Raw genomic sequence first — 25,466 nt, forward strand, 5'->3', positions numbered from 1 at the left:
AAGAGGAGGAGGAGGAAGAGAGGAGGAGCAGAAGGACAGGAGAGGGGAGAGGAGGACAGGGGGAGGGGCAGGGGAGAAATGGGAACCCCCCTTCCCTGGCGGGAGCAGAACATCCAGGGGGCTCCCTCCTAGTTTAAGTCACACCCACACGGGAACATCTGCTGCCACCCTGGAAAGGGCTCAACAGGGAAACGCCATGTCAGGGTTCAAAACAGAACGAGGGGCTTGGTGTACCTGTAATACTAATGAAACGCTGGGTTTCTTGCAAGCGACTCACACTCCCTTGTGGGGTGTGTGGCTCAGAGTGGGTTCAGACTCAGGGTCCCACACCGCCCACACAGCCGGGTCTGAACACACACGGACCTGGACACGGGAAACACCCAGGAAAAAAGGAGGCAGTGCCTTTGGTGGTCCTTGAAATCCCTCTCCCGGATGGAACCGAAACACGCCTGTGAGCCGCCCCAAGGATTCCCTCGGAGGCTGGGGAAGCAGGTGCAGGAGACAGAAAGCCATCCTGGCAACTGCCTCGGCCATCCTTGGCAAATCCCCTGCTGTCAGCCTTAAAATAGAAGCGCAGAGACTGTGTGCCCGGCTCTGTGTCACTGTCGGCAACACGTGGGGCCGGGAGGAGGCCGCCCAGGACCCCTCTCGCTGGACCCTGACCCGCTGCGCACACCCTGACCCCATCCGCCTTCTTCAGCTGGGCGCGGAGGGCGGCGTGCACTCCCCTGGGGACACATGGCGAGAGAGTCAGCTCCCCCAGGGCCCTTCCGACCCCGCACACCGAGCATCCCGGGGGCTCCAGAGAGAGGGTGATGGGCGGGCCGGGGAGGCTAGCATGATGGAAGACGCCCCGGGCTCAGGAGCTGAGCGTCTAGCACAGGGGTCGGGGCCAACCACAAACCTGCCACAGAGCCACATTCGCTCATTTCTGAATGCCTGTGCCGCTCTCCCGTGAGGACAGCCGTGACAGAGACCACGTGGCCTGCACGGCCCAGGACCTCCACCCGCCAGCAGATTACAGGCACAGTTCACCGACCCGACCCGGCAGATAGAAACCAGTTCCGCCATCAGAGCACAAATCCACCCCTGCGCCGAGCGTGCAGAAGGACGCCTGGGTCCCCCTCTCAGAGCCAGCCGGGGCCGGGGGCTCCCCTCCCACCCACACACAGTGGCTCATCTCTGCCACTGGGCACCCACCAGCCCTCCCCTCCCATTCTTGCCTCGTCAGGGGAGGCGCCTCTTCTGTCCCCACCTTCTGAAATATGAAATCTCACCCACCTGTTCACTCAGGCGTGGGGACACGTACGTACCGTTTCTGGGACGGCTGCATTAAATCCGAAACTTTATCATCATAGAACTTCTTCATCGCAAATCTATCCAGGGCCTGGTCGGCGCTGGGGAAGGAGAAAGACGGACAGAGACACAGTGTTGACCCCGTGGAGTCACAGGTGGCGGGGTGACACGGGACAGGTGGTATGGCTGTCCTGAGTGACCGGCCCCCACGGGAGCCCCACCTCTGCCGCACCTGCATGCGTGCACCCCAGCCTAGCATTAGCATCTCCTCTTGGACCCCAATCCTGGGAGTATGTTCGGGCCACCATGGAAGCCAGGACTGCGGGTCTGGAGCTCTGTCCCAAACAGCGGGTGGCTTCCATGGGCCCTGCAAGAGTCTCCGGATCACCGGGGTTTGGGGCACAGTCAGAGCTCTACGGTCAGCAACACCCAGCAAGCCCCCGGAGAGCAGTGTGGGACCCGCAGGGGGGGTTCCGACCGTCCGCCGGCCGGGGGGGGGGGGTCAGAAGGCTGCGCCATCATGGTTCCGAGGTGGCCACCACAGGGAATGCTGCTCACCAACAATCCCACGCTGACCTCAGCTCTACAATGCCCACCAGCGCACGCAGCAGGATCCAGGAGACCCCGTAACGGGGCATTTCACGGGCCTGCCTGATCTGACTCAGATAAATCGTGGAACGTGGGTACAAGAGGTCGCAGCAAAAAGCTTCCTTGGAAATGTGATCTACGGGTGAGCCCTCCCCTTAGCGCGTGTACGTGCACCTCCAGAAAATGGGTATCTCACCGCCTGCGTTTGTCTTAAAGCTGGACTGATGGGGTGGTCCCGTACGGAAGATGCCCTCAAGCTCTGAATATTTACCATGTCGAGGACTTATGTTTTCAAGCTGGAAAGTACGGTTACATATCCACCCATTCGCCTGTAAGCACTCCTTTCCCCGGAGCTCTCGTGTCCCACTAAACGTGGGACACTGATAACGCATCTGGGCCTGTGCGTGTTCAGTATTAACGTCACTATTAGCATCAGGAGCGTTCCCAGGGACGGTCTCTGTGATTGCTCGTCTTCAGGGAGCCGACACACGAGCATCCTCCCTACTGTTTGATTTCCAGTTTCGGATCTGATCTGGAGCACGGTTTCACGACAGAGCTCTTAAAAACGCATGCTCCAGGGGTGCCTGGGTGGCTCAGTCAGTTAAGCGTCCAACTTCGGCTCAGGTCAGCCTGCTTTGGATTCTGCCTCTCTCTCCCTCTCAAACAAATAAACATTAAAAAAATTTTTTAAGAAAACAGAAAGGCAGGTGTCGCTCCATTTTAGCGAGAAGTACTTAACACCATTACTCGTGCGGCTGCCAACAGCATTAACAGCGGCAAATACCCGAGTACTGGTACTGGATGTTACATGCCACGATGCACTGAACGGCCACAAAACCCCACGAGGCTCAGCCACCATTCCCCACGGCTCTGAGGTTCATGAAAATGGCTCGACTCTGTGGCAGAGATGGGCCCCGACTATGGAGAAAAATGGAGGATCGAGGAGGGGTGTTGCGGGTGCTCTAGGGCTCGAAGCCGCTGGGCTCTGTGCCCCCTGACCTGCCAGGTGAGCTCCCGCCCATGGAGCCCGGGTTGCAGGCACAGCCACGTGGCTGCGGCAGAAACAGGGGGCGACGCTGTGCGGGCTGCACGTGGTCTGTGTCACACGTTGTGGCTTGGCGGAGGGAGTCCCAAGTGAGCAGGAGCCTCGGGGTCTGGCACACGCCCAGACGCTGACTATCAGTGAGGGGCGATCCGGTTTGCAGGGGGGGCTGGGTTCCCCCCCCGCCGGCAGCCCCAAGCTCCCTGGTCCACGTCCAGAGAAAACATTTGGGAAGTCAAATTTCACTCCTTGGAGCTGGCGAGGCCAGGATCCGTGGGCCGCTATGAACAGGGCACGTGTCCTCATAACTGGGGCAGCTCCCGCTTCACGGGAGGGTACGTGTGGACGCAAACCCACAGGGAACGACACTCTGGGCTGGGTTGCGGCGTGAGTGGTTCGCACCAGGAGGTTCCCGCCAGCCTCCTGCGCCCGACGTCCCGGCCAAGGGTCCCGTGGTGGCTCTTCCGGCCCCCGGGGACCAGAGGGGACCGGAGACAGCTCCCCGAGCCTTGGTTTCCCCATCGGTAAAGCGTGAGCGGTGACTGGTTCACCCCCTGGGTTACTCAGGAGGATTGAGGGAGAAAAGACCAACTTGCAAAGTACATTCCAGACGCCAAGGACACGCAAACCGCCATAGCCACTCGTCTTGACAAGGTACAAGGTATCCAGGGAGGCTACACAGCTCTCGCTCTTAAGACAGGTGACATCCGTCCCTGCTGTTTTTGTCACAGAACGAGGGAGCGCTCACCAGCTGCCTCAAGGCGACGTCAGGGTCAATCAGACACCTGCACGTCCTTCTCAGCAGCGCCAACCACTAGCGGGGCGCTTTCCCTGCCCCGAGGGCCGGCCGAGCCTCCCACCCCGTCCCGGAGCTTCTGACGCCCAGGGCAGCTCGGACGCCCCTCGTACCTGGCCGACACGTTGGTGAAGTGCATGTACGACGATATCACCACGCCGATGCGTCCCTTTCCGCCCTGCAGGAGACAAAAAGAGGGGCTCAGTTTCTCTGGACTCACACCGCAGAGACGGAACGCTCGCAGATGACAAAGAGCCCGCTTTGTGGGGGGCAGGTAGCCACCGTCAGCCTCCGCTGGTCCCCGATCTGGAGATGGCAGCATCCAGCGGGCAGGCAGCGTGCACACCGGGTGCCCACGGCAGGTGCCACCTGGGGCATGGGGCAGATCTGCACGGAGGTGGCCGGTCAGCTCGCCATCTCCCACTGGGGACCAGCAGCATGTGCGGGGGGAGGCACGCAACGGGTGTAGACTCGCCTGCAAGTGAGCTGAAGCCCCGCCCCACAGGCCAAGGTTATGAGGGCCGCACATGCAGCCTGGAAAGCCCGGAGGGCAGATGCCAGCGTGCTGGCAGCACCTCACCCCTGCCACCGCTTACCCAGCCCTGCCTGGTTACACTCAGGGACCGTGGCCCAAGAATGCAGGGGCTCAGTCCGTGACCACAGACACACACAGTCCAGACGCGGCAGCCAGCTGGAACCACGGGCCAACGGGACCCACAGGACTGGGTGTGTGGCAACACCACAGCTGTGACAGGCCGCCTGCCGCCTTCTGGAACATACTGCCACAATCCAGCCCAGCAGTCAGCAAACCACACTCCACCAGCCCCTTCTGCCCACTACCTGTGTCCACACAACCTGCAAGCCCAGGGCTATGTTTCTGAACAGTTGAAGAAGCAGCAAAACTATGACATCTGTGACACGTGACAGTCACCTAAAGGTCAGCTGTCACTGTTTGACCCCGGCCATGCCCGTCTGCTTAGGTGCATGAGGGGTATTTCCACCGTCAACGGCAGGTGTGAGCAGTTACGGTCACCCCGCACCCGCAAAAGCCCAAAATATTCAGTCTGGGTTTTTCATGAAAAGTCAGCCAACTCGGACGTAGAGGCGCATGAAGCCAAAATGGCAGGGGCACCAGCACGCAGGCCCCCACGTCGGTCCTCGAGAAGAAATGGCCAAGCAGATCCGGTCACAGCTCTGAGGACCCACACCGCGTGGGAATGTCACCCAGGAGCGGGCAGCTCTCTGCCCATGCAAGTCAGGTGCACAGACACACGCCATTTACTGGCACAAACCCACTGCTAGCAAACAGCCCCTCGGCCCGGTGGGGCACTCATGGGACATTCACGGCCACCGCGCTCGGTCACTCATGGTCTCTGTGGTGCTTGCACGAGACTCCGAAAGGTTCAACTCCACCAGCTGTCTGTCCTCTACAGTTGTCAGAATCACTGACTGCACAAGTTGCTGAAGGTGAGTCCTTTGTACAGACTCAAAACCAGATGCTGTGGGCATGGAAACTTCTAGAAGAACCGTCTGCTCAGTCAGAAGCTAGTGGTGGGTGGGCAGTGAAGGAGACTAGGGGCAAAACCGCACAACCCCTACCCTTCGCAGCAGACGGGAGAGTGGGGCCGTTGCAGGGCTGACCTGTGTCTGCCCCCCACCCCCCAGGCCAAGCGCCCCAGCTCTGCCCACATTCCCAGCACGTGCAGAAGGAAACACACACTCTGCTGAGCTCGCAGGTTTTGGCCAAGTCCCCGATGTCACCCCTGCTACGATCAAGGTGAACTTCTGTTAACGCCGACATCTAAAGTTCACACTCAGAGGGGGCTTCTCTCTCACAGCACGTTTTCTAGAACGCCTCGGGAATGGCTTCCACGCCCCCAGAACGGTGCAAGGTTTTCCAGAACTCTCAAGGTCTAGTGTGCCAGGATCCTCCGGGGGCCCGGCCTGGGGGCCTATGAGCCACAGGGGCATCACCGTCGCTCCACCAAAGTCACCAGGCCACGGCTAACGAAGACCCGTTTGTTTTAATTAACAAGAATTGGTTAAAAATTTAAAAAGCCTATCTTCTTTGGAAGTTTGCAGCAAGACGCAAATTCGGAGAGAAGGTCCTTCCATCTAATGCAATCCTGAAAAGCTCCACTTAGCTTAGTTTTGTAAGAAAACTAGTGGGGGGGCCTGGCTGGCTGTTTGATGGAGAAGGAAAATCAAGTTAGAAATGAGAAAAAGCAAGAAAAGCAGAGAAAGAAACGTCGTCCCCGTTCGTGTGCACCTGACAGGCTTTCCTCCAAGCTGGGAGCCACCGCGCTCCATGAGGGGGGCCGGGAGGTGTCCCACTGCCCCCAGAACAGGGGGTCTTTGTACCCTGGGGGGAGACTGTACAGAAAGCCCGAGGGGGAGGTTCTCTGAAACTAAACTCAATAACACAATGGATTTTCGTGCAGCTTTGGAACATGAAGAGATCTGAAAAGGAGACATCCCAAGAAGGAAATGTCAACGCTTTCAAGATGCTCTGACGGTCACAGAACACGGTGTATAAGGGACAAAATGGGGAGCAGACCCTTTCCCTCTGGGACCAATGCCCACCCGCCGCACCATCCTTTCCCAAAGCACCTCCCGCATGGAGGGTACGGGCCACGGGCTTCCCCGCTCGGGAAATCCGCTCTCCGTCTGGCTGCACTCCACGCCAGCCAGATCCAAGAACCAGGGAATGCAGGGAGGCCGTGCAAAACCAGAGAAGAGAAAAGATCTCAGGTGGTCGGAGGCCAGGCGCAGCCCGGACAGTGCCCCCACGGCCAGCACCCGCCAGCCTGCAAGGGGGTGGCCACGTCCGGTCCCCATCCAGCTGCCGGCCGGGAGACGACCACGTTTGCAACAGCATCCTGCCCGCAGTTTGGGGGTGGGTACATTACAGCAGGAGTCAGACGACACCTCCAGCCCACTGCTGTCCATCCTAACAGCACCCTTTTCCTTCTCAAAGGGCTTTCTTGGGGCGCCTGGGGGCTCAGTCAGGTAAGTGTCCAACTTCAGCTCAGGTCATGACCTCACGGTTCGTGGGTTCGAGCCCCGCGTTGGACTCTGTGCTGACAGCTTGGAGCCTGGAGTCTGCTTCAGATTCTTCAGGTCTCCCTCTCTCTCTGCCCCTCCCCTGTTCATGCTCTGTCTGTCTGTCTCTCTCTCTCTCTCTCTCTCTCAAAAATAAACAATAAAAAAAAATTTTAAAGGGCTTTCTTTCTTTTAAAATGGCGGGAAGATAAAATGGTTCGCTATCATTCCTGCCCTTCATTCGTTTCAAAATGTTCAGCTACGTGTTCAGCAACCCAAGTCCCACAAACTCTGGAGCCAAACTCTGGGAGGGGGGAATGATGGCTCTTCATTTTTAAGGACAAGTGCGCGAACGTGACCACAGAGGCCGATGGACAGCGCCATGGGTGTGACGGGCGGTCTCCGGGCCCCCGGCCCCGCCCCCGGCCTCCCCCACCCTGCCCTCCACCCCAGGTGCGAGGTGGCACTCACCCTGCAGTGGATGACAACCACGTGCTGGGGGTCACTGTTCAGCCAGGACTCCTGCGCCTTGCAGACGGTGCACACCTGGTCCAGGGGTGGCGCATGTAGCTCGGGCCAGCCCACGTCCAGAATCTGCAACGAGACACGGGCCCCGGGGGTCCTCTTGGGGGCTCTGGTGGCACCAGGCACCCCACCACGGCCCTTCTATCTATATTTCATCTAACAGCAAGGAACACTGGGCCGTGTTCCTCTTCTAAAACCTGCTGGGAAGGCCCTGGGGTGGCCCAGTCGGTTGAGCATCTGACTCTTGATTTCGGCTCAGATCATGATCCTAGGGTTGTGAGTTCAAGCCCCACGTCAGGCTCTGTGCTGACAGTGTGGAGCCTGCTTGGGATTGATTCTCTCTCCCCCCCCCCCCACCTTCTGCCCCTCCCCACCTCGTGCACACACGCGTGCACGCCCTCTCTAAAATAAAAAATAATCACGATAAAACTTATTTTAAAAAATTAAAATAAATAAAACCTGCTGGAAATTGTGGCCAGGCTCCTTCACTGGAAAGAAAAACGTGAGGGATTATGTTGCCCCCGTGAGACAACTACTCTGCTTTTTGCAGCTGGGACGGCAATTCTAGAAAGGACTTTCAGAGCCGCTAATGGGGCAGGGCTCGTGGGGAGAGCCAAGGCCCGGTCAGATCTGAAACTGGAGTTCTTGGCCGGAGCCACTGCCAAAAATCCCTCCGGGCAGACGAAAATCGCAGCTTGGGGAAATTCAGGGAGCCTTTCCCCACGCAGCGTGCAGATAACATCTCAGAGAGAGGCCCGCTGGGTGCACTTGGGAGAAACACGGTCCTCAAAGGACAGAAGCGGGCCCACGAAGGAGGAAGTGCCTTGAGCCCCGGCTTCAATCTGGAGCCGGAACAGAGAAGGTCCTCATCGCCTGACACCAACACCAGCACCCGCCCCTGCCCCGCGACGCAAAACACTTTCTATTTTCCTTTTCCTTTCTTGAAGGGGAAGGGAAGGCCGGGCTCCCTTCCCTAGGAGTAACAGAAGTAACATGAAACGATGGAAAATTTCAGAGAAATGCCGGCAAGCTGAAAAATATCACATACCCCCTTCCGCCACTCGGGGGAACAGCTGTAGCATTTAGGTGACGCCCTGAGGTTTTTGTCCACATAGCGGAGACGCTACTGTCTTATCCCAGTGGCTGCAGAACGTTCCCACGCGTGGATCACGTATGCTGTTTACGCCATCACTTACACACGTGAGCAATTTCAAAAATTTCCCCTAAATCTTGACAACTAAGAATAACGCAGGGAGAACGAAACAGGTGGCAGGTGGGAGATCCTGGCAGAGGAGACGCCACACGCGTGTGCACACACGCTTGTGCACACACGTGTGTAAACCCAGGAAAGGCTGAACGCAGCCTGCGGATCACGCCAACGTCGACTTCTGGCATCGACATTTTATTACTTATCATTAGTTCCGTCCGGGGGAAGACAGGGGCCGGGACAAGTGGGCTCTCTCTGTATATTTCTGCAACTTCCGGCAAATGTGTACTTCTTTCAGACTAAAGCAGCTGATTTATTTAAAAAAAATTTTTTTTAATGTTTTTATTTATTTTTGGGACAGAGAGAGACAGAGTATGAGCAGGGGAGGGGCAGAGAGAGAGGGAGACACAGAATCCCAAGCGGGCTCCAGGCTCTGAGCTGTCAGTGCGGAGCCTGACGCAGGGCTTGAACCCACGGACTGTGAGATCATGACCTGAGCCGAAGTCGGACACTTAACCGACTGAGCCAAGCAGGCGCCCCTAAAGCAGCTGATTTAAAAATAACCCCCAGATAAGGGCAGTTCCTGATTCCCCTAATGACGTCACATCCCACAAAGGCTTGCCGGGAACAGCTTCTGCACCAGCAGATACGCATCGTGCACGTTTGATTAAACAAAACTCAGAATATAAAGGGTGAAGGTCCGTACCTTTGGGTTAAGCTTCGTGAGGTCGTACCTCTTTTCGGAAAGGTTTAACACCTGTGAAGGGGAAGGAACAAGCCGTCAGACAACTCAGCATCCTCGGAGGTCAAAGAGGAAACCGCTGGTTTTCACGTTCACCCGCCGCCTGCCTTCGAGGTACCGAAGATGATAAAAGGTGGAATCATACGTAGGAACGGAGGACAGCTGAGCGCAGGGGCCTGTCCAGCTGGTGCGGTTCGCCACCCACTTTCCTCAGAGCCAAGAGCCCTCCTGCCTGATAAGACCCGTCACCCTGGGCAGCCTCGCTCAATGGCCTGCGGGTTCAGTTAGTTATACTGGCTGCACGTCCATCAGAGGATGCAGGTGTAGACGGGGAAGAGATGAGCCCACCCAGGATTCTTAACTCAGATCTGTACCAGACACGCACACGGGTCTTTCTTCAGACATTTCCAAAGGGTCCTAAGGGTCCTTGTCCCAAAACAAGGCAGGGACTGCTGCCCTCACTGTTGGTGGGGGCCAGGGGTAGGCTCTGGCCCTACAGCCGCGTGTCCGGGGCCCAGGGCCCTCCCGGGTCTCAGAGGACACCTGCAGGGGACCAGCCGTGCGCTGACCCCTGGGCCAGGAATCAGGACGGGGCAGACAGTTCCTGCAGGGCCTTGGGGAGAAAGGAAGCCCCTGGGACAGGCTTTCCCTGTGTGTGTGATGGGACAGTGTGATGGGACAAGAGTGTGACGCTCTCGGCTAGGACAGGCTTTCCCCTGTCCGCAGCCAGGTCATCACGCCAAGGACTGGCATCCGAGGGACCCAGGAGCCAGGACGGCGCAGCTCCAGCCCGACCCTGACCACTCAGCTCCGGGCCGGCACAGCCTGTGGGAAGCGACGCGGGGTCACCTCCGCTCGCCCTGCCTCGTTCGCAGGCAGCAGGCGGCCGATTAGTCATCTGAGACCGATAAGGGCACAATAACGGCCTTGTCCTTTAGAGCGAAGATTAGCTGCTTGGATGGAGATAAGAACAGCGTCGGGGCAGGTGCAGCGGAGGCGTCAGGGGTTGTAATTTAACCCAAGATCACACGGGGCCGCTCCCCTGGGGCTGCCACGGCGCGAACACACAGGGCAAGCCAGGGGATGCGGGAGACGCTGGCCGCGCTTACCCCCAAGCGGGGACTCTCCCCCTCCACAACGTCACACGCGTTCCCGGCTGTCGGCAGCAGGGAGAGGCTTAGCCGTATGCAGGGACGCCGACCCCACAGGGGCTGGCGGCCCCCTCCTGATGCTGAGCGCCCAGCGCACCAGGACAGCTGCCCACCACGTGTTCAGGGGCAGTGGCCGTGGGCAGGGGACAGCTGCACTTCCCCGGGGACACTCGTGACCTCATGCCACAGCAGGTGGCACGTGGAACAAAAGCCCCAGTGGGAGGGAGCCCCGGGGCATCTCCATGAAGCCAGGCACAGAGTGAGGGACCACAGCCACCCCACAGGCTCAGTGGCCACCCCAAGACTCTCAGTGGTTTCTTCACATTTCAGGAAACTCAGTGTCTTCCCAGTCACAGCGCCCAGTGTTCCCCCACACCATCCCTGCACTCAGTGTCCCCTCTCCTACTCTCCCCGCGCTCAGTGCCCCCTCCCCGCACCCCCCCCGTGCGGTGTCCCCCCACTCACCAAGTAGTTGTCCCCGTGTTTGGATCTCAGCATGCGCGTCACCTCCTGCAGGTTGTGCAGGTAGGACTCCTCGGAGCAGCTGGCGGGGAAGGACACCGCGATGATGCGCTCAGTGATGTAGGTGAGGTCCAGCTCGCGGCCGTCCTCCATGGCGGGGCTCAGCACCGCGGGCCTAGGAGAGGGGGCCGGTCAGGACGCGGAGGTGCCCACACTGGCTGCTCGCAGGGGAGCCCCGGCGGCAGCCCCCCGGGGGGCTGTGTGTCTATTCCGAGTGTGTTTGCATCACAGGAGCCCCTGCCCTGCAGCAGAGGGAGACCCCCAGGGGACGGACTCTGGAGGGAGGAGCCTGGTCCTCACTCCTGGGGGTCAGGACGGCGGGAGCAGAGGCCCCGTGGCGGGTCCTCAGGTCTTCCTGCCCCACCTGGAGACAGGTGTGGGGGCCGTGGAGGGGACGAGCTGGGAAGGAGTATGGGTGGCCACCCTACAGGTGCCTCCCCTCGGCCACAGGGGTGGCCGGCTCTACCAGCAGGGCTGCTGTGTGCGGGCTCCTGGGGAGTTGGGGGTGGGAGGGCAGGGGTGCGGAGGCAGGACCACCGACCACAACGGGGCCTACAGAGGGGAGGGCTGCTGAGGCTGGGACGGCACTGTGGGGATCATGTCCCGAGAGCCCTCCCTCCTCATCCTCATGGCAGGGCAGGCCCCCAGAGCTAACGGTGGCCGGGGATGAGGTGTTGGGTCAACCCCAGCGCGGTAAGACCCACAGAAAACCCACAAAGGGACACAGGACAGTCACAGGAAGGTGGTTTTGGTCCACAGCCATCGCTACCAGGAGCTTCGAGCCTTTGTGGCTGCCACCTGTTTATCGACTGCCCCTTTTATAGGTGTTTCTCTCCTAATTTTGGAAAATTCAAAAACCTACAAAAGTTTAACCAACCGCTATGGACCCACCGTCTCACTTCGACATTAACACACATTTCCGCCCACACCCCCTCGTCCACCACTCCGGCCGCCGTGAAGAAATCCCAGACATTGTTACCACCTCATTTATAAACATTTTAGTATTTCCTTCTGGAAGACAGACGCTTCTTAGGATACCTAAGGTGTTGTTATTATACCCACTGGAAGGAACATCATCAGATCCAGCATCATAAACTTAGTCATTTAAGTTGATTTATTCAAATCAGGATGCAAAACATCACCAAGATGTTTTTTCTCTGCCTTATGCACATATGGCCGCAAAAGAGTTTTGATGACTTTTAAAAATTAAATCAGGTTTTGGGGCATGTGGGTGGCTCAGTCATTTGAGCATCTGAGTCTTGATTTCATCTCAGGTCATGATCCCAGGGTCGCTGGGTCAAACCCCATGTCAGGCTCTGCACTGAGGATGGAGCCCGCTTAAGATTCTCTCTCTCTCCCTGGGGCGCCTGGGTGGCTCAGTCGCTTGAGCGTCTGACTTCGGCTCAGGTCATGATCTCACAGTTCATGAGTTCAAGCCCTGCATCGGGCTCTGTGCTGATGACTCAGAGCCTGGAGCCTGCTTCAGATTCTATGTCTCCCTCTCTCTCTGCCCCTCCGCCGCTCACACTCTGACTCTCTCTCCCTCTCTCTCTCTCTCAAAATAAATAAATAAAAAATAAATAAATAAATAAACATTAAAAGATTCTCTCTCTCTCCCTCTGCCTCTGCCCCTCTCCCCAACCCCCAAATAAAATAAAATAAAACAAAACAAAATAAAATAAATCAGGTTTTTAAACACTTATATAAAAAGTAATAACGTGTCTTATCCACCAACCACAGCTCCTGACAGACTGCCCCGCATGGAGCACTGGCCGTGGCCGTCCCAGCAGGCCCTGCCCGGACTCAGGCAGACAGAGCTTGGTGCACCTGCTGGGCTCAACTCTGGAACGCCCCCCAAGTTCACCTGCACAAAGAAGCCAGGGCTGTGCATGGAAACAATCACATTCCCACAATCTGGGCTTCAATGCTGGGAAGGTGCATCCAGGGGGTTAAAAAAAAAGAGCTTTCTACACCTTGGAACACGACCACAGACACGCATCACCTGGAAACATGACCACAGACTCGAGGAAGACCACACTCAAGCTTCCTGTCGTATCTGGCCTGAGGCAGGGACACCAGGTTCTGGACGCTTACCTCGACGGCCCGGCACGGCAGACAGCAGCAGACGGTGCAGAGCCCCCCGGAGCCTGCAAACGACAAAGCACAGGTCAGTCCCACGCGGTCCACAGCCACCAGCCCACAGAGAAGGAAGGACGGCCACCGTTCTGTGATTTAGTCATTAAGTGGGAAGTCAAACACGGTGACTGCTGGCGCCTCTTACGGTCAGGGAGGGTCTCCAGCACGTCAGGGCCCTATGACTGCAGACCCCCAGCCACATGGTCCACGAACCCCCAGCAGGACAAACCCACCCACGGCACCGGTAAATGCCTGTCCCCTGTATACAGGAGGTGTTTGACCAACGCTCACTAGATCACTACCATTATCATCAGACTGACTCGAACAAAACAAAGCCTGATAATTCTCTAGTGCTTCTACTATTTGCTTTTTAAGGTTTGTTCATTTATTTTGAAAGACAGAGACAGAGAGAGAGAGAGAGAGAGGGAGAGAGAGAGGGAGAGGGAGAGGGAGAGAGAGAGAGAGAGAGAGAGAGAGAGAGAGAGAGAGAGAATCCCAAGCAGGCTCCACACCATCAGCACAGAGCCTGACGTGGGGCTCGATTTCATGAACCTTGAGATCATGACCTGAACTGAAATCAAGAGTTGAACACTTAACCCACTGAGTCACCCAGGTGCCCCAACATCTACCATTTTTTTAAAAAGCCCATCCTGCAGGGAAAAAGCCTCAGGTGTGATGACTTTACAATTTGCAAGATCCTTCCATGTGTGCGTGTGTTAACGTGATCCACAAAGGCTGTGTAGACACGATCTCAGGAGACACGCCCAGCAACTTTGTGAGTAGGAATTACCTCCCACATTTCAAAAGTGGGGAAACCGAGGCTCAAAGAGGTGTGCAAGGCATTGCCGAAGATGGCAGAGGCGGGAGAGCCCGTAAGCCCAGCACGGTGTTCCCGAGTGCCCTTCCTGGGACTCGGTGGCCCCTTCCCGGAGCCTGCCGCGTGTCCTGGCCCCGCTCTGCGGATGGAGTGCGCAGTGATGCTGGGAGCGTGTGGCGCAGGAAGCACAGAGTGCCCAGGGAGGCTGTCCGCTGGCTGTCCCTGGCAGACGGGTGCCTCTCGTACGGGTCCCGCCTTACAGACGAGTCCGGGACTGAGCCGGCTCCCTCGGTGCCTGGGACTCTGAGCAGTGTGGACAGCGGCTCCCAGGTCAGGGGGCTGGGCCCACTCTCCCCAAAGCAGCCCTGAGGCCCAGCACTTCCCAGATGGGTCCCAGCCAGCCCCCAGCCCAGGGAATCCCCACCTGCATCCCCTGGCATGGATGGATGGCAGACAGATCGAGGGCAGACACACGACAGGTGCATACACACGATGCGTAGACACATACGTGAAAGGCGGGTCGCTAAACACACACGTGCACACACACACAAAGCGATAGGAAGGCCGGGCCGCCTGCCCCTACCCCTAGCCCCACCTGCAGCCGCCCCACGGTGCCAGTTTAGACTGAAGTAATGTGCACGGACTGAAAACCAGACAAGATCCACGCATGTAAGTTTGTAGAGAAAGCACACGTTCCTTGAGGGCAAGGCCCTTCACGCTTTCCAGCCCACACATCACCTAACCGGATGACGGGCCAGGACCACCGCTCACCGCCTGCACCCCCTCCCCCCAGCCCGGTGGTGAGGCCTCCCCCACCCCTCAGGTGCACGGGGAGGTGGGCAGAGCCGCAGGTCAGCGTGGAGGGGCGGGGGTCCCTGCAGTGAGGGGGTCACCTCAAGAGAATGTGTCCCAGGAAGAGCACAGCTGGTGACTGACCATGAAGTAGCTCTATTCTGCATCTTGGGGACAGTGAGGAGACAAGCGTGGCCCGAACAGGTGCATGGAGGGGAAGAGTGGCAGGAGGGGTCCCTAGGACAGATACAAGGCCAGGCTGGGACCCTGTTTCTGGCCCTCTCCCTGAGGGGACGGGGTCCGGGTCCTCTGACCACGTGGCCCCCTGTTCCACCAGCAGCATCCTGTGACAGGCCACAGTGGACTGCGGTCAGAAAGCTCACCACACCTGGTGGGCCACCTGGCTCCCGGTGGGAACCCCCACAGGCAGCCTGGGAAACAGCATCCAGAAAGACCGTGTTGTGTCTAGAATCGCACGTGAAGATGTGATAGCAACTTCTGACACCAAACCCAGGGCTCTTTCGATCCCCTGGCCCTGGTGGCCCAACGGCCCGTGCTGCCGAGCCCGACCCCGGGGCCAGGCCAGCATCAAGGAGGTCGGGAGAGCGAGCCCAGCCCCCACCGCAGAGGACAGAGCGGCTGGGACCAAGCCACCTCGGGAAGCCAGCCTCTGAGACTCCACGCGCACCGGACTCCCTCCCTCAGAGGCTACGTTTGGAGCCAAGCGGATGACGTGTGGGTGATGGGACCCCGGGTACACAGAGATGGCAGCCCCTTGGGTGCCCACTCTGCTGTGTAGCGGCTAGGAGACTCTACAGAAGGGGCAAGACTTCCCAAAACACGTCACTGGCCAGAAGGGTACCCTCGGGTATGCAGTCTCTGTGCGTCTGTGCTGGAGAGCAAAGAACCAATCTGCTCGTGGGGTTCAAAAGCCGAGCCCCCCTTCAAACACCACAGAGCATTTCACGGCTGAGGAATGACCCAGAAACCAGCTTCCTGGAAATCTACCAAAGAGGAAGGTCCCTTGTGCACCAGAACCCTGCATCCTAACCCCATACAGGAAGTGGGAGAAAACCTCTCTGCGGGAAGACCCCAGGCCCCCGGGGCTGCGCTTTGCTCGCAGTGCTTGGCAAGAAGACGCTGCCCACCCACCTTCCCGGGAAGCCTTCTGAGGACACCGCCAGCCACTCTTATCGTTACTGACCAGAGCGACAGAGATAACACAGGCGATTCCCGAGCTGGCTCCTGGTCCCCACCTGCCTCTGCCCAGCCCCGCCTCCTTCACCCCTGTCTATTTGGCACCCGCTTATCACAGCCCACAACTTCTAAAAGCGGGAAGAAACCCGGTGGGAGACGGAGGGGAGGGGCACCGGTGGAATCCGTGGCAAAGGTTACACCTGCAACAGGGGAAGCGCAAGCCCACGCTGCCCCAAAGGCACTGTTTCCGGTGAGGGCCAGGCAGCGCACGTGCTGGGCCCCTAAGCGGTCCTGGGACCCCGACCAAGTCACTGGCCTCCCTGGCCAGCAGTCACTTTGGGTCCAGCACTTGGAAGGCAGAGAGAACGCAGCCCCGGAGCCCAGGACCCTGGCCAGCAGCCAGGCGGGTGCTCCAGCAGGTAACCACTCGATCGCTGCATTCGCCCAGAGGGGCTCTCTTGCCCAACACACTTTTGCAATAATCGATCCTCATTTCTTTTGCTACTGGTGTTACTTCTATGTTTGAAACGCGCTCAGAAGTAGCAACTCTGTAGCTGTGGGATATAAACCCCCAAACCCATCTTGCAGGAGGGGACACCGATCCCCCGTGATATCTGCATGCAGACACAACTGTCTTTTTTAAGAGAGGCAGACAGAGCCCGTGCTCGCTCCGAGTGGGTTACCCCAGGGCCAAAGGCAGGACTGCATGGCTTTTCTTGGGAGAAACTGGTCCAGGCCTTGTCAGGAGACACGGTTCCCCGTGAGACCGCCTTTGTGCTGTCACTCTGCACCCTGCAAACCTGGAAAGGTCCTTTACCTGCTCCGGCCTCAGCCACCCTCCTCGTCTAGAACAGGGGTTCCAGTCCCCACCTCACCTGGGGGCTAGGGCCCACACAGGACTTGCAGGAAACACCTGCTGTCCATATAGGGATCCTGCAGCGCCGGCCCTACAGGACCCAACCCCACGCTCCAGTGTCCCCTCCTACAGGACCCCCCCCCAGAGCCCCTCCTACAAGACCCCGCCCCCCGTGCCCCCTCCTATAGGACCCCACCCCCAGTGGCTCCTCCTACATGACCCTGCCCACCCACCCCACCCCCCCACCCGCCCACCCGCCCTGTCCCACTGGACCCGCCCCCCAGCACCCAGTCTTATAGGGAGCCATTCCCATGACCAGTGGGTAGCACTAGAAAACTGGCCCAAATTTGGGTGACAATGGCCCAAATATGTCTGTGAGACAAAGGCTTTGCCACTAGTAACCCAGCCCCTTTCTAAGCAGATGGCCCGTGGAGGGAAAGCTGGGGTTCCAAGCAGGACCCTGAGCCCCGTCAGCTGTGGGGCCTGATCACTGGTCTCGTCTGGGATCTGATCAGCAGGCTGGCAGGGACCTTCCCCCCTCCCTGGGTACTGCAGGGTCTGCAGCTGTGGGACACCCCAAAGTCAGCGTGGGCAACATCAGAACCAAACCAGGCCAACCCCCAAAACTCTGCCCCTTCACACACCCTGCAGCACCCAAATGTGAACCGTCAGCGTAGAGCCTGGTACTACAAGCACACGTTGTCTCCTACTTTTTCAGACGAAAAGTACAGTCCACACGTGGCACGAGACAGAACCCCGAAGACCTGACTGTTAGATGCACAAAGTCCCGTAGGACCCACAGGGCCCTGCTCTCCCACCTCAAGTGACTGGCGTCCAGGCCAGAAGACAGGTCACTCTGGGTCTGAACCGACAGGTTGGATTTCCAACAATCACGTCCCAGCAGCAGAGGACTCGCTCATGGCTTCGAGGAGGGACGCTGGACAAACCTAATACAGGGGTGAGTCTATACCAAGGACTCCTGGCCACAGAGCACGGAGCACCCCCCACCCCCCCACCAAGGGCTTCCAGAAGGACCCAGTTTGGGGGCAGGGAGGGCAGTGAGGACACCTAACACCCAGCCGGAAAACAGAGGGAGGACGCAGACAGCGTGCCCCTGACACACGTCACCTGGCAGGTAAGCAGCAGGCCACGGCTGGACGACGTCGCCCCTTCCCGGTGGCTGTGACCAGCCACGTGGGGACGGCCAGCAGGCACCTGGCCAGAGTAGCCACCCAGGCTGTCCCAGAACCGCAGAACCTCCTGCAGATGAGGGCCCTCATCTGTAAAATGGGCTCCTACATCCAGCAGCCTCTCTGCAGGGGTGCTGTGGCGCCACAGCAGGCCCAGCACGATGCACCCTTAGCATCTACGATTTTTGCATGTTGTCTGGGAAACCAGGAAGATGGAGAAGACCTGCCTAATGAGACTCACGAGGTGGATGGTGCCCCCATGTCAGCAAGGAGGGCCTGTCCCCAACGCGGTGGGCTGGCGGGGACACCCCAGGTGGACGGGAGCCTGAGGAGCAGAACTCACAGCCCATCTGTAGGGCTAATGCTGGTGCCGTGTCCCCACATCCCACTTCTGTGAGCCAAGGGCAGGCACCTCCCTCTCTCCACCCCTGCCCCATGGCCCTTCTCTTCCAGTTTTCCCAGCACACTCCACCCTTCCAGCCTCAGGACCTTTGCATATGCCCTGCAGGTCTGGAATGCTCTTCACCCACTTAGGCAAGCCTCACCTGGTTAGCTCCTTTTAATCCTAGACCTCTCAGCTCAGATGGCCCCTCCCCACCAAAGCGGCCCCGATCCCTGGCCCTGTTTGTTTGTGCCATGATGGCACAGCCCTCAACTGCACAGAAATAACTCACCACATGAATTCTCGCCCATGCTGTGCACCCCCCTCCGCCGCCCCAGGTAAAGACCCGCAGAGGCAGTGGCTCCCACCTTCCACCTGGGGACCACGTCCTACCCCAGCAGCTGGCAGAGCACGCAGTTTGTGGGATACAGGAGGGAATAAGCCCACCACCAACCTCCACACGTCCAAGGGATGATCTGGCCATGTTAGAGGCACAGGGATACCGCTCTACCTTTCGGTCCTAAATGCCTGTCATGTTTATTCGTAGGATGATAAAGTCAATGCACCGAGCGGCCTGAACACCCGGTCCCTAAAAGAGCAACAGAATGAAAGGTAGGAAGTGTGTCCGCCTTGGTGAGGTCACAACAGAGGGAATCAATGACTCTGGGGGATACCTGGAAAGAAACTGTCCCTTGCACAGCCACAAGGCGACACGAGGCAAGAACCCGGAACGGGGGGTGGGGGGTTCTGGCGCAGGTGGGAGCTCGCCCTAGCTCCTGCTCAGAAACCGAAGGCTGTGCCCCTGCTGCCCACCTCCCCTCACCCTCTCGGGCTTCAGGATGATGAGCAGAGACCCCCTGCGGCAGGGGTCCCAGCCAGGTGTGGACCGCAGGGGGCCGCGGGGCCTGTGTGCTGCTCCCAGCCGCTCAGACGGCCCTGAAACCCACAGCCACTAACAGTTCCGTAAAAAGGAACAAAAAGGACAGTTGCGTAACCGAAGCCAGATTCACAAGGAAGCAGGGCTCCGGGGCCAGGGGCAGGGAGCAGGCCAGCCGCGCGCGCAGGAAGAAAGCACAGTCCACAGGCCAGCGGAAGCACACCGCACAAGGCAAACGGGAAAAAAAAAAACGAAAACCTTTTGCAAAGCCAATAACCAGCCACATCCACTGGACAAATCCGAAGGCACGGATTCGTTCACTCGCTGCCCAGCAGGCAGGGTGCAGCAGTCAAGCACTTCCCGGCTGCTTCCCGGGCTGTCCAACCTTGAGAATTTACTCAACCTTCTGTGACTCAGTTTCCACACCTGGAAAGCAGAGGTGTCGGCAGCATTGGGTGAGGAAGCACATGGACAGAGCTAACAACACCAGCTGTGCACCCAGTCGCTGTATGGGGTGCCAGGCGGGGGCTGGCCCCGAAAGCCAGCCTCCCCCAAAAGCCCATATGGACCGCAGTGCCTGGAGAGACCCTCTCACCACCGTGCAGCGGGAGAATCGAGACCTTCCCAAAGCCAGACAGACAGACAGACAGCCACTTCTCCCTTCCACAAGAAGGCCAGAAACAAAGTCATTACCAGGAGCGCCCAGCGTGAACGTCTTTCTTACCGCACTTAAGCACAAGCAGCAGTGAGTGTCCAAAAAAAACATAGCAGGCTCGAGTTAGGAAATTAAAAGAAAGTCACTCTGCTCCCCCCCCCCCCCCCCCCGCCCCAGCTCCTCTAGGAGCAGCACGGTGTCGCTCCAAGGGAGGTTCTCTCTGAGCCAAGTCTACACCAAGCACTCAGCACTCGGCGGGAAGTAGGCTGCACCATATGGAAGGAAGGCGCCCGTGAAAGCAGAGGGCAAGGAGGAAGGGGGTCCCCAGAAGGGGCAGCCCAGGAAGCCGCCGGCGGGAGAAGCGTCAGACCTGGCGCTACATGGAACTTTTACTGCCCCCTCGCAGCAGAGCAAGGACGTGAGCAAACAGAGCAGTGGCACCGGGGAGAAAGCCACTGCCAAGTACACGCGGCCCCACAGATCCCTCCGGGAGCAGAACTCACGGCGCTGCTGAGGGGCCCCGGGGCCAGGGTTTCGCCTTCAAAAGCAGGCCCCTCTCACCACCTGGCTCCTTCACCGCTTCGAGTCCCGCGCCCTCTCCCTGCCCGTGGCCTCACAGGGAGCAGGTGGGACAGTGCCTGCCCCGCCGTGGCTGGGGAAGTCTCAAGGGCAGCGGTGCCGGAGCCGCGGGCAGGCCCAGCCCACAGCAGCAGCACGCATGCCTGCACGCCGGGCACCAGCAGCATGCGCCCAGCCCGGGCCCTGCAGGACCCAGGGGAGCAGGACAGGCTCACTGGGCAGGGGCTGCGTCCCTGACGGCAACCTGCCTTCCGGGGGGTCGGGGGGTGGAAATGGGGGCACAGTGAGAGGTCTCCAGTGTCCAAAGCCCTACCCCCACCCCCACCCCCAGAGCAGCTTACTGCACATTCCTGGGTGGGCAGGTCTCGGGCCTGCATCCCGCACCCCACAGGTGCCTGGTACCCTCCCTCCTCTCTCTGTCCCTTACGTGCACACAAAACCACAATGTGGACACAAACACAGGGTCTGAGTGCGTAGCCGGACCAGAGAGAAGAAGCGGGGTCTCTCCTAACACATGCCCCTCAGGCTCCAAGGCTCCCGGAGACCAAAACAGAGAGAGGGGGGCTGGACATACATCAGACAGTGGGACTACAGCGACTTTTCAGGCACCCAGGCTGTCTGCGCCTGGATCGAACTGGGCCAGTTGTCACTCAGAGCTGGGAGAGGAGGACCCGGAGCAGAGCACACACCCCACGGCCAGGTCTACGCTGGCAACCATTGGCCTGATTTCATTACCAAACGGTCAGGCTCATCCCCTACATTCAGAGGGAGATACAAGCGTGCTCGTTCCGTCTCTCACGTTCCGTCTCTCACACACGTTTCTTTTATTCTGATCCATTATCTCATAATGAGAACATCTCTCCCTATAAAGAGGACCACGGGAGAGCATAGTGGGTCCGCTGGACCCCTCCCGACCCCGTCCCTGGCATGAGGGCTGGGGGACACCAGGTCCACACGGGTCTCCTTCCAGCCAGATGCACGGCAGGCCTGGAGCCCACAGGCCGGGGTCTGCCTCAGGTGGCTTGGCTCCTGCAGGCTGGCAGGCCTTCCTGAGAGCAAGCGTGGGGACAGACAGCTGCCCCTTCACCTGTCAGGTCAGCCGACCTGGGAACAGACAGCATCGCTCACTCTTGGGAGCTCCGGCTCCCACCTCTGTGAACCAGGTTGAGAAGAGAGGTGTCCCACCCTGGTTGTGAGGACGGGAGAGGCCAGAGGGACACCCGGTCCCCAGGCTGCGCATGGCGGACATCAGCACACTGCACCATCACCGGCCCCATAAGGGGAGAGAAGGCTCTAGGCCACCTCCCGTGTCGTACAAGTGCGGGATGGGACAGGGAGGCGGTGGGGGAGCTTCCTGGTGTGGGAGCAGCCCAGACGGGCCGAGTGTGGGCATGGGTCAGGCATTTATCCCTTACCGCATGGTGACAGAGGACATGCCAAGCCAGGGATCCAGCTCTCTCAAAAATGCCCTCAAATTCCCAGCAGGAGCATTTTCAACTGAGGCAGCAACAGCTAGGGAAGTGGCTCACGGAGTGATCCTCCACGGTCGAGGAGCCACGCCGGCCACGCTCTTCCAAAGGCAGGAGGGTCCCGTCATTCATTCTGCAGTTGGAAGCTTTAGCGGCAGGGACCCGAGTCTGCTCCAGGTGTGTCCAGCGGGGCCATGTCCCCATCCGGCCCCGAGGTCCACCAAGGGCAGCCCGGATAACGCCACAGAGACCCTCAGACGCTGACAAATGTGGACCAAGAAGTAGGCCCTCCACACCGCCCTCAGCGGTTCCTGAGGGAAGGCAGCCTAGGGTGCCCACAGAGCCTGCTGAACAGAGACAGCCGACAGTGGAGTCCAGGACATGCCGTCCCTGCCCTGAGAAGGGCACAGCAGGCCTCGGCTTTGGTCACTTATGAATCATCAGGTTTCCGGGATGGCCATCCCGGTGCCCTTGACCACCGGCAGGTGGACCACTTCCTGTGGCCCCATCTGTCCTCATGCATGCCTAAGACAGCCCAGTGAGCGTCCTCCCTGCCAGCACCAGAAACACGCTCCATTAAAATGCACCATCCAGGGGCGCCTGGGTGGCTCAGTCGGTTAAGCGTCCGACTTCAGCTCGGGTCACGATCTCGCGGTCCGCGAGTTCAAGCCCCGCGTCGGGCTCTGGGCTGATGGCTCAGAGCCTGGAGCCTGCTTCCGATTCTGTGCCTCCCTCTCTCTCTCTCTGCCCCTCCCCCGTTCATGCTCTGTCTCTCTCTATCTCAAAAATAAATAAACATTAAAAAAAATAAAATAAAATAAAATAAAATAAAATGCACCATCCACCCGGGCTGGGGCCTCCCGGGCTGCACCACTCGGGATCCTGGTACTGTGCCCACGTGACGAACCGAGCGATCCCCAGAGGGGCTGGATGACAGTCCCACAAGTGCCGGAAAGCAGCAAGAGCATAGGTGACGATGGTCACTGATGGGCCTAGAGACAGGAGCACCGCCCAGCTACAGAAACGGGGCAAGGGGACCTTCAGGAGACTGCCCTGGAGACAGCCAGAAGAGCCCCAGGGAGGGGCCCAGACCACACGGGGACGAGGCAACAGGGGGCCCTGAGGTCAGGGTTTCTGGTGCCTGAACCCAGCCAGAGCATTTCCTGGGTCAGAAGTCCTGCAGAAGTCTCTGAAAAGGGGTGACAAACAGGGTCCTAGATGTGTTCTGAAGAGGTTTTCAGAACCCCTTGCTGGCAGCGTCAGCAAGGTTCACCAAAGGGGGCGCACCTGACCACAGATGGTGCGGGTGGGAACCCAGTGCCACCAGCTGTGGGGATAGGAGTTGCTCCAGCGGGTGCCAAGCGTGCGTCCCCCTCCTGTGAGGACAGTGATGGCATCGGGTGACCACTGGAAGCCTCGGTTTCCCCACTTACCCTCTGGGGCCAGTCACTGAACATGCCTAAGCGTGGAGCCGTCGGATGAGACCCTGCCCAGAGAGAGAGAGCTCAGCACTGTGCCTGGCAGGCGGTAAGCGCCCATAGCATCAGCTTTATCCGTGTTGTAATCTCACCACCGAGGCCCGCCACGGACGCCAGGAGCAGGGGAAGAAGCACAAGGGCTACTGGGGCCAGGGCGACCCAGAGGACCTGAGAGAAGGGTGGGTGCCCACAGGACCTGGTCCCGTGGCTGAGGAGGGGGATGGAAGGGGGTCCAAGGATCAGAGCCGTGGTGCACGTGGGCAAACCACACCCACAGGACCCACAGTGCACGACCCACAGGCCACGACCCACCTGACACGACAGTATTCCTCCACTTTCATTTAGTTGCTGCTAAATTTTTAACAAGAAATTCTCCAGGAAGATGAGAAAAAAAAGAAAACTGGGTTTGATCGTTCACTAGATCCCTGGTCTATTGGAAAACCATTAAGTCAGGAACAGAGGAAAGGGAGAGCCGCCCAGGGCATGGTTAGGGAAGGGGCACCAAGCTCCCTGCCGCCCCAGGGCCCGCTGTCCCCCCATCTCCACGTGCTCACCAACCCGGAGGTTCTAGGGACCTTGTCTGTTGGGTTTTATGGGGGTTTTATTACAGGAGCATGACTGATGAAATCATCAGCCATTGGTGATTGATCCAACCTGCAGCCCCTCCTCCCGAGACCAGGGGGTGGGGCCGACGGCTCCGCCCCTGTGACCACGTGGGCGGTCTCCCTGCAGCCCCTCCTCCCGAGGTGGGGGGGGATAGGACCAATAGCCCCGCCCCTGTAACCACGTGGGTGGTCCCCTGCCAGCCCCTCCTCCCGAGGTCAAGGGGTGGGGCTGATAGCCCCGCCCCTGTGACCGTGGGCGGTCACCCTGCAGCCCCTCCTCCCGTGGTGATGGGATAGGATAGCCCCGCCCCTGTAACCACGTGGTTGGTCCCGCTGCAGCCCCTCCTCCCGAGGTCAGGGGGTGGGGCCGAAAGCTCCACCCCTCGTGGGCAGTCTCCCTGCAGCCCCTCCTCCAGGGGTCAGGGGGTGGGGCTCCCGTGGTCAGGGTGTGGCACAGACAGCTCCACCCCTATAACCACGTGGGCGGTCCCCCTGCAGCCCCTCCTCCGGAGGTCAGGGGGTGGGGCCGACAGCTCCGCCCCTGTAACCATGTGGGCGGTCTCCCTAGCCACCACTCCCCACCCTCAGGTGCTTTACCTCCTTAGCACAGTAAGAGCCACCTATCTGCTCCTCCACTTAAGAAACCCCAAGGGTTTGGGGCGCTGTGCTGAAAATGGGGACAAAGACCAAATCTGTATTTCTTACAAATCACAGTATCCAACGTCCCTAAATTAACGGCTGCCCAAAACCAAGCTCAAACTCCATTCCCCTTCATGCTTTCCTACCAGTGAAGATACCAGATTTCCTAATCTTCAGGGAACTTCCTAATTTCCTAATTTCCAGGGAAATTCCTTCAAATGACCACCTGAAATTGCCATTTACCAAGTTACCATTTCAAAAACCATCCCCAAGGTTTTGGGCTCTTCACTGTAAAAGGGCGCCTCTCGCTTCCAGTCGCGTCCAGTTGTTTCCCCAGTGACCCTGGGGAAGTGCCTTCGGTGGGTAAAGCTGGGCTCAAAACCCAGCCTGGTCTCTACAGACAGGACGTTCTTGGCTCAACCGGGCGAGCCGGTCCACTGGGATCCTCGTCTGCGAAAAGGGGAAGGACATTCACCCAGGGTGCTCCCAGCAGCCCATAAACAGGGAAGCTGGCCCAAAACTACCTGCTGCCTTTTCTAACCTGTGCTTGCTTTTGCAATGAGATCTCCTTTCCGATCACTCCTCTGACAGCTAAGAGTCAGACGAGTGAGAAGGTGGCACCATCCAATAATCCAGAGAACACAGGTCACATCAGGAGAGTAGTCTCCTTGGATCAACCCCTACCCACAAAACCTACCCACAAAATGGGGTCAACCTACCCACACCACATACAGAACGTGACCTGCTGGGCAAGCTTCGTTTGCTTGAGGAATCGTAATTCCTCACTGAAATGCTGTTCCCTCTTGTCCCTGTGAGGAAGTCAAGTTCCCGGCACCAACCCAACCCGACCTGACCAAGGACACGAGGCTCATCCGTGAAAGCC

The 25,466-nt window shown here is 58.9% G+C and overlaps 1 protein-coding gene across 4 annotated transcripts in view; it reads right to left on the reverse strand.

The window, feature by feature from the left end:
• The window catches only part of TNS3 (tensin 3), a 210,592-nt gene that overhangs the window by 106,852 nt on the left and 78,274 nt on the right, over positions 1 to 25,466 (reverse strand). For 3 of the 4 annotated variants that reach the window (XM_040455025.1, XM_040455026.1, XM_040455027.1), the window contains 6 exons: positions 13,006 to 13,058; positions 10,855 to 11,026; positions 9,203 to 9,253; positions 7,236 to 7,358; positions 3,836 to 3,900; positions 1,314 to 1,397 (listed from right to left, as the gene is read on the reverse strand). In XM_040455025.1, the coding sequence (XP_040310959.1) occupies positions 1,314 to 1,397; positions 3,836 to 3,900; positions 7,236 to 7,358; positions 9,203 to 9,253; positions 10,855 to 11,026; positions 13,006 to 13,058 (548 nt within the window). Of the gene's footprint in view, positions 1 to 1,313; positions 1,398 to 3,835; positions 3,901 to 7,235; positions 7,359 to 9,202; positions 9,254 to 10,854; positions 11,027 to 13,005; positions 13,059 to 20,316; positions 20,476 to 25,466 lie in introns of those variants that run through there. The other variant, XM_040455028.1, reaches the window with a different exon arrangement.

Source organism: Herpailurus yagouaroundi, unplaced genomic scaffold (assembly GCF_014898765.1).
Source record: "Herpailurus yagouaroundi ecotype Mexico unplaced genomic scaffold, PumYag 214, whole genome shotgun sequence".
Lineage (NCBI taxonomy): Eukaryota > Metazoa > Chordata > Mammalia > Carnivora > Felidae > Herpailurus > Herpailurus yagouaroundi.